This window comes from Emys orbicularis, chromosome 25 (genome assembly GCF_028017835.1).
Source record: "Emys orbicularis isolate rEmyOrb1 chromosome 25, rEmyOrb1.hap1, whole genome shotgun sequence".
Classification (NCBI taxonomy): domain Eukaryota; kingdom Metazoa; phylum Chordata; order Testudines; family Emydidae; genus Emys; species Emys orbicularis.
Genome location: NC_088707.1, coordinates 9,989,724 through 10,002,026, shown reverse-complemented (window position 1 = coordinate 10,002,026; position 12,303 = coordinate 9,989,724). Strand labels below are relative to the sequence as shown.

Sequence of the window (12,303 nt, the reverse complement as noted above, 5' to 3'; positions counted from 1 at the left end):
CCCCGTGAAGCTAAGTTGCTCAGGCTTCGGCTTCAGCCCCGGGTGGCAGGGCTCGGGGACCATGTGGTGGGGCTTCAGCTCTCTGCCCTGAGCCCCAGCGAGTCTAATGCTGGCCCCGCTTGGCGGACCACCTGAAACCTGCTCACGGCCCCCCAGGGGGCCCCGGGCATTTAGTTGAGAACCACTGTCTTAGGGAATTAAAAGCTAGGTTGGCTGCCCTAGGTTGGGTAGGTTAGCAGCATCATGTTAGCTTAAAAACATTCTGAACATGTTGGTTCTGAAGCCCCTTGGTTGGAGAGATGGAGAGAAACTCAGTGTATTGGGCCACGTGGCCCATGCCTGTCTCCCCCTTTACCTCCATCCCCAAAACATTCAATTTTACAATGTAGCATCATTTCAATGAAGTTTTATAGTCTGTAAAACTAATAGGTGACCCTTACTGGCCCTTGACAACTAATGGACCAACTGAAAGTGGGTGTGGCTGAAAATTAATTAATTAATTAATTAATTGAGATATCCTATCTCCTAGAACTGGAAGGGACCTTGAAAGGTCATTGAGTCCAGCCCCCTGCCTTCACTAGCAGGACCAAGTACTGATTTTGCCTCAGATCCCTAAGTTGCCCCCTCAATGATTGAGCTCACAACCCTGGGTTTAGCAGGCCAATGCTCAAACCACTGAGCGATCCCTCCCCCCACAATGGTAGACATCCTGATTGCAGAGAGTGCTACCATTGCACGGAAATGAAGGCCAATTCCAACACATCTGGCCTCTGGAGGAAGTCAGGTGGCGGCATATTATTTTTCAGTGAATCATGTGCTGGACTCATAGTCCAGAGGCATAATTCTTCTCTTTATCCATAGGCCAGGCATAACATGGGTAGCAGCATACAGATGTCTCCTACACTGTTTCACCGATGGGCCTTGATTCTGAATTGGAGGGATCCCTTGTAGGGGAGTCAGATTAATTTCCAAAATAAAATTTCTAGTTGAAAAATCTGTTGAAACCAGCCCTTTTCCTCAATAAGGTTTGGTGCTGATTAATTGGATTTCTGATCCCCCCCAAAAAAAAGTGTTGAAAAATTCCCCACCAGTAAGTCCAGAGCTGGCAGCAAATGCCATAGCAAATTGTCCATCAGTGAGAAAGTCCAGTCACCTGCTACTACAAGGTCTTACCTCAGGGGCCAACAGTCTTATTAAACATTTATTTTACAGTAGCACCCAAAAGGCCCAAACAGGATTGGTGGGCAGAGTGATGTACAAAGATACAGAGAGAGCTTCGACTTAGAAAGCTTACAACTTCAAACACCTAAACAGAGCGAGGGTGGGGTTATAACGTACAAGCAAATGACCACTGGGATGAATGGCGCAGTGTGGCACTGATGAAGCAGTATACTGAAGGCAAGTGCTGTGATGAAGTGTAGGGAGAGGGTGCCTTTATAACTGAGTTGTAGGCTATGTCCACATTAGATAGTTGTATTCAAAAAATTCCCATCGGAGCTACCTACTTCAGCTGCACAGGTGGGAGTTCTGATGTAAAATTCCTTAGTGTCAGAGCACCAAAGATTTTACAGGCATTAATCAACAGCCTGAATGACACTTGTACATGTTTTGGAGGCAGTGCAGAGCAGGAAGCATGGGTGTCGTATGCAATTATCCATCCATCCATCCTACCTAAAATGGGTCATGCCTCATTTTGCACTAGCTAAAGCTTCCGTGTGCCCTGCAAGAGAAGCCCCCAAGTAGAGTGTGGTGCTATAGACCAGTCTGGAGTTGGTAAAGACATGGATAGCCATGGTTTCGTCTGCATCAGAGAAGGAAAGGATGACATCTTGTGGCCAAGAAAAGATGGTTGTGGCCCAGTTGTGCTAGGTGCTGTACAAACACACAGAAAAGGACAATCCCTTGCCCCAAAAAGTTTCATCTTGCTCCAGTCTAACAGACATTAGCTGATGAGATGAACAGGTAAGTAGGGGTAGGGGTTTCGGGGACATAAGGTCATAAGAATAGGACGTGTGCAATCCTTAGTCAATTGGGTGGTAATCACAGCTCACCACCTATTCCTCGTCTGACCTCGTATATAACACAGGCCACAGAATTTCACTCCGTGCCTGCTCTGAGCTCAGTAACTTGTGGTTGATCTACAGCATAATCTTTTAGAAAAACATCCAAGCTGGATTTAAAGAATCCAACTGATGGAGTATGGACCACGTCCCTTGGTAAGTGGGTTCTGAACCCTGCCAGATGCTAGAAGAGCAGGGCAGTTGCTGGCCTCACTGAAACAGAGAGGTAGGCCCAGATCCGCAAAGGGACTTATTCAGTGTGATGCTGAGTATTGCTGTGCCTTTTAGGTGCCTAGAGTCAGCCGCCCAGGCTCCTATACAGTGATAGGGGAGAGAGCGACACCTTAGACTGTGAGCCACAAGCCAGCATGTTATACAGGGAGCTTGCCTAAGCTAGCCAACAGGAGATGCTGACCAGGAGGGGATGTACTAAACCATGCCCCCTCTCAGAGATAGGTACGAAGCTAGAAGGCAGTCCTTAGCCTATGGCTAGGGTACTCATCCAGGGTGTGGGAAACCCCTTCCTTCTGAGGGGGCGAAGGAATTTGAACAGGGCTTTTCCACCGCTCAGGTGAGCGCCCTAGCTGCCAGGCAATGGGAAATTCTGATGTGAGGCTTCCTCAATCTCTTCTATTGAAAGTGTTCCCCTTTAATGAAAATTTGAATAATTAAATATTAATTGGGGCTGAGAAAGAGTTAGAATGACTCTATGGTCTAGCAGTTAGAGCACTCACCTGAGAGGGGCCACAGCCTGTTCAAATTCCTTCTCCCTCTCAGGAGGAGGGGGGACTTGAACCAGGGGTCTCCCACCTACGAGGTGAGTACACTAGGCTAAAGGTTAGAAAGGAGCTTCTTCTTGTTTTGTGTGAGCTCACCTGAGGTAGCTTCTGGGCACACCTACCAGACTGGGTCCCTGCATATGACTTAGGTGGCAAAATGCCTATCTTTCCCGCTTTGTGAATCGCACTGGGGCTTAAGCAGGAGATAGCCGTCTGGGCAATTAGCGTGAAGCAGGAGTGCACATGCCCAGAGCCAGAAACATGAGCGTCTAGGGCCCTTTTACTGCAAAAACTTAGGTACTGAGAGAGTTTAGGTGCTTACAGGTTTAGGGCGACAGCCAAGCAGGAGTTTTGTGGCTCCCAGTGGTGCCTAATAGGACTTAGGAATCTAAGTACCTTTGTGGATCACACCCATAGAGCTAATTAACCTTAGTAGAGAACGAAAGTGCAGCTTGTAGCATCCCTCACTCTTCCCCCAGGGGCTCCACACATTGAACAAGCAATATGAAGAGACTGAACCCTAAGAAGCTCCACAATTGAGGAAAAGCAGCATGTGGAAGAAGAGCAATATCCTAAATCTCTTCAAAGGAATGAGCAAAACCATACTGAAGTGACTGCAATCCATCCCACTACATGACTCAAGGCTGCTGGTGTAACGAAATAGCTTTATAAAGAGGTTATTGGACCCTGCTGGAGTTGGCCTGCTTATTTGATACTATTCTCTCTTGCTGATTTTAACTGTACAAATGAAGTTTACTTCTATAACTGAATGTTAACTCCAAATGTCCCTAATATTCCTCTAAACTGTGGTGATTAGTTGTAATAATGTGGATGGCTTGAGAAACATAAGTACTATAGAAGTCTCTTTTTAAAAAAAGAACTTTCAAAATAGTTTTTAGAGATCCCTGTCACTGTTTATGTCCCCATGGTGCATCTCTTGGTGGGAGGTGAAATTTTGCTGCTACTTCCTCAGATTGGCTCTCCTGCTGCGAAATAGGTTAAAGCACAGGAAATGCAGTTTACGAGAAAAGGCAGACATTTTCAAAGTGATTTGCAGAGCAAGTTCCCCCCACCCCTCCCCTCCTCAACTTAAATTAACAATTTTAAAATAAAATATTAGAAATGTCTTTACAGTGCTGCAGGTCTCTGTCTTTTCTTGTGCACTCAAATGGGATCTATCATTCCCTTAGTCCTACTCTATATCATCTGATTTGCCAAACTGGCAGAGATTCCTGTTCGACTGTACATTTCTCTTGACTCTGTTTGCAGTAAAACAAAGTCTGACTTCAGTGACTGATTCTCCTCTGATATGCAGACATACTCACTAGAATACCTTTTCCATTACACTATAGTTTTGGAAGGCAAAGCTTTTATCCAAAGCCCCAGCAACTTCCTTTCCTGTCCTTAATCCACGCCTGCCTCCACTTGGACAGGCATGGCCACTTCCTTTCTGAACAAACCCGCCCGCCCCCCCCATTTGTTTGCTTTTCAGAAAGCTGATTCAGCCTTAAAGCAAAGTGAGTTGCTATGCCTTTCAGTGGCACTTTACATTCTCTCTGATGATGCTCCCAGGCTTTGGAAGAAAAGGGAATAAGAACAAACGACAAGGTAATCCACCACAGTAACCAGACTAAGTCCTTTTAATGTTGGAGTTTAGCAAGAGGCAATTGCAAGAGCAAGCCCCTGGCTTTAAAAGTGCAAGGAAAGACTACAGTTAACATAAAGTCACTTAGTTTTCTTCGACTGTGCAGCCTGCTTTTTGTGTGCAATATCCATATTTAATCAGAAGCTTGTCAAAAAGATTTAAGAAATGGCAAATCGGGGTGGAGGCATTCTTGTTTTCTGATGTCTTTTTCTCAATTCCTCAGAGGCGCAATGATTGGGAGGTTGGGGATGTTCTGTGTATGAACCCTTCCCTACAGGCCCCTTTGCTCCTCACTGGGAGGGAGTCATTCCCTGGGGAAGAGGAGACTGTCTTTGCAAACAAGGTCCCTTGTTGCTCAGGAAGAGGGAGGAATTCCCTCTGGGTGGAGATGGAGAGGAATTTTCCCTTCACGCCACAGGGAGTTAAGAGGAAAGCAGGGAAAGTGGATTCGTGCAGATCATCCTTATGCATCAGCTCCGTCTCCTCCCTCTGCGCCGGGTCTGTTGCTGCCAGTGCTCATTGAAAGCACCCTCTTGGCTGGGGGAGTAAAACAGCCTAGGTTACCTTTACCCCTGAGTGTTAAGCGCATCAGCCACCCGCTCTGCCCCCCGCCCCCCAGCAGCAGCCTTGCAGTTCATTGGAGGGTGAAACAACCGGGGTGGGTATAAATCTCCACCAATCCCCTCCCTTCTGCACTAATCCAATTCTGCTGACCCCCAGCCCTCCCCATGCACGCGGGTCCCCTTCCTCACTGCATGCACAGACACCCCCATCCCAGACACTAGCTCCTTCACTTGGGGCAGGCTCTACCCTCTCACCCCACCGAACCCCTCCTCCATGATATAGCCCCTCCCCTCTACACTTGACCCCACTTCTCCTATCAGGTGCCCTGGCCCCCCATGCACACTCCTCTCCACCTGCACAAACCCCTACCCCCCCGCAACCCCATGCACTGGCCCCTCCCAGCCCCCCATTAGCCCCTCCCCCTTCCTGCATTCACCCCCCACCCCAGGCACTAGCCCCGCCCAGCGCTGACCTCCCCTCCCCCCTCCCAGCACTGACCTCCCCTCCCCCCCAGCCGTGCAAATCTCGCGAGAGAACACGCGCTTTCACTAGTGTGTCTTTGCACCAATCGATCCCTATCGGGCCGGGCCGAGTCGGACCAGGGGGCGGACCCGGCCGCACCGACACCCGCCCCACCCCCACTAATCGCCGACTAGTCGGGCTGACCGTGCAGGGAGGGGGGTGACCCGGATTCTCGTGTCCCCACCTGCGGCACATCGGAGCCGCCCCCCCCTTCCCCGGGGCCTTTGTCCTCCGAGGCCGTCACCGCCCCCCTCCCCGGTCCTCACGCACCTTGGCCGGGAAGGGAGCCTACGCGAGGCCGGGGATCTGCGGCCTCCCCCGGCGAGGGGCTCTCCCCGCTTCCCCCCACCCCACCCCCGGAGCCGCCGAGCTCGCGTGGAGCCCGCTGCCCACAGCGGCAGGGCGCCTGGCTCAGGAGAGGCCGCGGAGCCGCCCCGGGCCTCCCCCTCCCGCCCGGGTGGCCGCAGCAGGTTCCCCCCGCCCTCCTCCTGCCCCCGGCGGCGGCGGGATCCGAGCGGGGCCCGGGGAGCTGCTGGGCCGGGCCGGAGGGGAGAGGAGCGGCGGGGGAGCAGCGCCAGGTGAGAGCCGCGGCGGGCTGAGCCCCGGGGAGGGGGGCGGTGAACCGCGGCTGGAGGGGCCCGGCCCGGAGCGCGGCCCCTGCCCCGGGGGACCGGGGTCAGCGTGGCCTGAGGGCGGGCGGGCGGGTGAGCGGCGGCCTGCGGGCGGGGAGCGGCCTGGGCCCCGGCGGTTGTTAGGGCGCTGCTGGGATGGGGGAGCGGGGCCCGGCCCGGGGGTCCCTGGCCCCGCTGTCGGGGGGTGACGGGGGTAAGCGCGAGGCCAAAGGGCGGGCCGGGGCCGGGCACGGCCTGTGGATCCCCGGCCTGGCAGTTGAGGTGGTGGCTGCCTCGGGTGAGAGGGAGGCCGGGAGGTGCAGGAGCCGCCGCAGCAGCTGGGACCTGATGCGGGGGGGAGGGAGGGGGCGCTAAAATCATCCTTGTAAAAATATGGTCCCTGATGTCAGGCAGGGCCCCCCAGGCTCCTGGGAGACACCGAGAGTCTGGGCTGCCCGCAGCTCTCCCCCAGGGGCATCCCCGAGCCCTGGGAGGCTGATAAACCTATGGTGTCAAACCCCTATAATCCCCAGTACCCCTCTATCCCAGCCCATGGTCACTCCAGGGCTGGGACCCCCTGTCCAGACGGTCCCCAGGCCACTCCACACCCTTATTTAAGATGACTGAAGGATCTGCATGTTCGTGGGCTTGCTTCCCTGTCATCCCACTTCTCCCATCTCTAGCTTTTCTAATTTCCAAATGAAAAGAAACCACTGACAGCTTCGTTAAATGGAGACCAGAGGATTTTATTAATCAGACGTCTCAATTTGTTAGGGGGTTTTATAGCTTGTTCAGGGTCTGAGTGTGTGCATGTAAATGCCCCCCAATGGATTCGCTCAGCACCTTGGAACTTAGATTTGCAGCATTTAGAGGAAATGAGATTTATGGGGACAAAATGGACAGTAAATAGAAGGAACAATTGTACGGTGGCTTTTCTAGAGGGCACTTGCTGCCCTTCAAGAACTTTCCATGAAGCATATGATCTTTATACAGCAAATCTGTATTCTCTCATCTTTTTCTGTCATTAGCTCTTGTGGAGAAATGAAACTGGAACAGATATTTCTGGAACTTACCAACTTGCTCAAAATGCAGTTGGCAAGATGTGAATCACAGTTCTAATAAATTCTGCAATTCCTCCTTTTTTTTCAATTAACTCTCAAATTGTACGTTTCAGGAATTAACCCAAGCTACCCAAGGATGCGTTTTTTTAAACCTTTCATATAATGGCACCAATTTTAATGGATCACCTGGAAGTACCTAGAAGCATCCAGCTATATGGGAGGAACTTGCGTGCTAGAAATATCTGGTACATTGCCCAATAAAGGGAGAGGTTTAAAAAAGTGTCAATCTCTCCCTCCCATCCCTTTCCTGGAAGAACCCAGGTTTTGTGTCTGAGGTGGTTGTCACAAAAGCAAAAAGGTAGTTGTGTGGCATTTGGGATTATCTAGTGCTTCAGGGAGTGGCAGAAATAGAGAATTGTGGGGGTTGAAGGGTGTTTTAGCCCTACAATAGTCAGAAAACTCTAAAGACTTCAGCCATTAAACCCCCCGCCCCCCCTTCTCTGTTTCTTCTGCAACTAATTTAACAAAATACCTAATGGGAGAGGGTGGAATCATAGTTAGCAATAGAACTGGGGTTATTCAAATTATGAAATTTCCAATAGCTGGTAATAGTGTCAAAAGATGGAACTCTCCAGAATAGGCCCTTGTTAAAATAATAACAACTTGGTGGCAAGTCGCATTTTACTGCATGACCATTTTGAATCTATATTGCATGACAGAAATTATTTGTATACAGTCACTTGGTACTACAACTATTTTTGAGCATCATCAGTGCCACAGGAAATACGTTCTTTCCCTTTTCCTTGCATTGTGTAATATGGCATATTTTTCTCCCATAGCAGCAGAAATGATGGAAGAGTTGCATAGCCTGGACCCACGACGGCAGGAATTGTTGGAGGCCAGGTTCACTGGAGTAGGTGTTGCCAAAGTGAGTAAAAGTACCTGTGATAGCAGGCACAAATCTTGACCTATCTTGCACACCACATTTAAAAAATAAAAACCATAAGTAGTGCTGTTTCACTAAGGGAAAGTTGTTCGATAGTTTTGTTTTGACCACTAACTTATTTTAAAGCGTGTGTAAAGAGGAATGTACAATACTAAAAATAGTATGAGGCATTTGCCTCTGTGTGCATAGACACCACAGTGTGTGTGAATTTGTTGTAATGGAGAGTTAGTTTTTAAGATTTGCTCAGTTTTTTTCAGTATAAAAAAAAAAAGGCCATGCACCACACCATCACTTCTTTTGGCAGAGGTGGTGCAGCCCACCTCTTTCCTATCTCAAAAGGCTTGTTTGGGAACCAAATATGAGTAACTTAGGTGACAACCGTTATGATGAACTTGCATGTAACCAGGGTTAAGGCCATCAGGAACTTGTCCATTCAATTTTTCTTTGAGAACAACTGAACTTGTGTGAGCTCAGTTATATTCAACTAAAATTTGCTTATTCAGAGATAAGTTTGCATACTCTCGAGTTCACAACCTGCTAGCAAAATCCTACCCTTCTCTTAATGTATGACTTTGTACCTGATCAGAAGTTGTATTTCTTGAGTCAGGCATTCAGTAATAAGTTGTGTAACTCCCATCCTTTTGTTTGAAATACCACTATTGGGTTTGATCTCCATATGTTTGTGTGTGTAGTGTTCGAGCTCCTGTAGTAGCATCTCTTCATTTCTCCCACCATTCTAGTTCTTAAGATGACAGTGGAACAATGACAACATTCCAGTTTGCACACTTCAAACACACTGAGTTTCAGACCATATCAAGCTAGAAAGGAAATCTAACTAGATAACCTGTTGCTATAAAAGGTTCATCCACCTGTTAGAATCGTATTGGGAAGAGGGAACTCGGTAGCTGATTTACCTTTCTCTTATGAAGAGTACAAAATAAATACATCAAAGCTTGGAATGGTTCTATTCAAGTTTATATTTTATTTCTGAACTAATTTGTGCAGCAGTTGTATTATGAAGCCCTGGAAGCAGATCAGTAAGTAAACAGTCTGCAACTTAAAAGAAGCTTACTAAGGCCTGGTCCAAACTTAAAAGTTTTACTGTTACACCACATACCTAATTGAAAGTTGTGTTTTTTTGTTTGTTTGTTTTTTTTAACTGAAATAGTAATATAGGTAAAAACCCCAATGGGATGCAGTTTTTCTGGTATGAAGATGACTTTTACAGGTATAATTATTCCCCTTCTTGCGTGGAGCGAGCTATACTGATATAATTGTGCCCATGCTTGAACGGTGGTGGTGTTGAACCTCTTTAACTATACAAGTATAATTAAAGCGGTACAAATTTCTAGTGTAGACACCCTTAGATTGTAGGCTTCTTGAGGGCAGGACGCCAGTCTCTTTATATTATACAGTGCCTTAATACATTGAGGAGAGTTAACTTAGGAAGCCGCTTCTTATAAAGAAATAACTTTAAGCAGATCTAGGAAACTATACATACGAAACTGCATGAGGTTATACAATTGGGAGAAAAATGCCCTTCCACTGTTGAGGTTAATATTGAAAGCTACCTTGCTAATTCTTATGCCGTTGACCATAACTTGATCTACCTAAAGAGAACAACAGTTTCTCATTATTTCTCCAGCTTTACAGCAGAGGCAGAACGTACAGTAGTAAACTTTGTCTAGTATAAAATATGGTACAGTACCGCAATCTGTGGGTGTAACGTTAATCCCAGATACTATATGCTCTACTGGGCCAATGCTTTTTCAGAATCTCTGCCCATCACACTCAGCACTGGCATCTATATCTCAGTGTTTCAAAGTGAGCATGTTTGGAAACCCATGATATGGTTTTTAATAGACCGAAGGAAGATTTTAGCTCTCTCCAGTTGGGTGTGGAAGGAAAGCCACTTCAGATGAGTTAGTGCCATCTAGTGGGATTGGCACTGGCCTCTTGGGATGCAAGGTATTCTGTTGCTGTTTGTTGCATAAAAGGAAGAAAGTAAATGTCGTCTCAGATGCTTTCCTATCGGGTGAGTAGGCCAGGCAGCTGTAACATTGAATTTCCTGCCTTTTATTTATTTGGCTTACTGCTTGGTATTTATTCATAAACAAAAAGCACAAATCAGGCCTGTGCAAAATAAACAAATGCTAGTTTGTATTCTTACTACTAATTACAGCATATATAGTTTTTAAACTTTTGTTCACTTGCAAACCTGGGAAAATAACACTGTTTTTAAGAGTGTTTCTACCTGAAAACCACTGTGGACTCGCCCTGAATTTCCTCAGCCTCCGAAATTAAAGAACGTGCCCTTTTAGAAACTCTTGAAATAACCGAAATCACAGGTGCAAGAAAGCAGTATTTCTAGGCAGTTGATGGAACTCCATCTACGTGAAACAACCATGTAGCTAGACATCTTCAAAGCAATGGTGACTTGTTGGACACCTAGCATTGCCATACAGTTTAAGTGTATTCCTTTACCAAATTCATGCCTATGTTGATTCAGGAAGGTCTTGCTTTGTGAATTCCTGACATGAGCTTGTACTTGGTTACTTATTTAATAGCTCAGGTTTCATTTAGCAAATGAACAGTAAAGTTCAATTGTGAGGCATACTTCTGTCTAAACCTCTGTTTCCCACTTTGGGTCAGTCAGTGTTGAAGACAAGCGGTAGTTTGAATTCCTGTGGATAACGTTTAGTTTTGTGTCTCTTCTCTTCTGCGTCACCTTCCTCTGTCTCACTGCTGGTAAGATACAAAGTGGGATAGTTCTAAAGGATTTGTACCATTTCAAGGTATTTGTACCAGATACGAAGAGGTCTAGCTAGTTGGGGGTGGGAAAGTGCACATACACTCCTGCCTCCATCATTCAGGCTAAATCAGGATGGATCATTACGGTAAAATACCTGTCATCCACTAGCCTGCTATTGGGAACCAATGTCCACAAGTTAAACTTGTCCTGGTTTGCTTTGCTGCAGCTGTGCTGATTCACTCACTGTTAGAATTTTTTTTTCTAAATTTAAAAATAAATCTGCAATACTTCAAGATGGCACTGACCTTCTTTATTTGGCTATAGTAATTATCTAGATCCAAATGTGTACACTAAAACTCAAGAAGTATTGGTCACTACTGTCTTTGAATTTGCATGTAGGATACAATAAAGAGGGACATGGAAACAAATACAGCCTGAATAGTGTTTGTGCTGCAGGATATCTAGATCCAAAAAAAAGTGTGTTGTTTCCATAAAAACAACAATATTTTGCAACCTGTTTTTGCTTTATGAACCCCGTGTCTATCCAGGATTGCGTATCCTTCATCACCAAAATAAGCTTAGCAATTAGACCTCTGTTTTAGCTGTAAATTTACCAAGTAGAGGACTGAAAGTTGAGTGACTGCATTTTTTCCTAGGGGGAAATAATGCTATCCCAAAAAGTTATCTACCATGTAATCAATGCAAACATTCATAGAGCAGCAGAGTAGGAGTTCTGAGTTATGTAAATGGATTCATCAGCTAGCAAAGGAAGTGCCCAGAGTACTTTTTCTCCTTTTTATCCTGAAGATTTAATAATTATCTTGATGGATTTGAAATAAATAACCATATATAGCAACTAAAGCACAGAAATGGAAGTCAGATCTGGGTTCTACTTCAGCTCTGTCACTGACTCAGTGTGACCTTTAGGTAAGTCACTTGACCTCTTTCTGCCTCAATTTCCCCATGTATAAAATGAGAATGCAACCTTCCTTGCAGGGAGGTAGTGATTCATTAATCAGTGCTTGTAAAGCACTCTGAAATTTGTGGATGGAAGCTGCCATAGAAGTATGCAAAGCATTAGCATATGTCTGTGCTACGGAGACTATACTGAGGTTTTTCTGTCAGTGTAGGAACACCAGCTTCTCAAACAACATTAGCTCCGTTGATGGAAGCACTCTTCTGTTGACATAGCTGCATCTACACCAGTGGTTCTCAACCCGCAACCCAATCAGCACAGACCTGCTGCCCATGTGACGTCCTCAGAGCCATACATGTCGTATACATATTGTGTGGATGTGGCCTGCATAACACACACAGAACTGCATATGCGGCCCATGGTGGTAAATAGGTTGAGAACCACTGG

The 12,303-nt window shown here is 46.7% G+C and overlaps 1 protein-coding gene and 1 long non-coding RNA gene across 2 annotated transcripts in view; one reads left to right on the top strand and one right to left on the bottom strand.

Annotated features, from left to right (window-relative positions):
* Positions 1 to 4,464: 4,464 nt before the first annotated feature.
* LOC135894653 (uncharacterized) lies at positions 4,465 to 5,903 on the bottom strand. The gene is made up of 2 exons (XR_010562381.1): positions 5,841 to 5,903; positions 4,465 to 5,021 (listed from the first exon to the last, which is right to left on the bottom strand). It is a non-coding gene; the product is annotated as an uncharacterized LOC135894653 (long non-coding RNA).
* Positions 5,904 to 6,131: 228 nt separating this feature from the next.
* Positions 6,132 to 12,303, top strand: part of TLK2 (tousled like kinase 2) — a 53,119-nt gene continuing 46,947 nt past the window's right edge. Inside the window, exons 1-2 of the mRNA XM_065422548.1 lie at positions 6,132 to 6,148; positions 8,082 to 8,170. Coding sequence (XP_065278620.1) covers positions 8,090 to 8,170 — 81 coding nt within the window. The 5' untranslated portion in view covers positions 6,132 to 6,148; positions 8,082 to 8,089. The remainder of the gene's footprint in view (positions 6,149 to 8,081; positions 8,171 to 12,303) is intronic.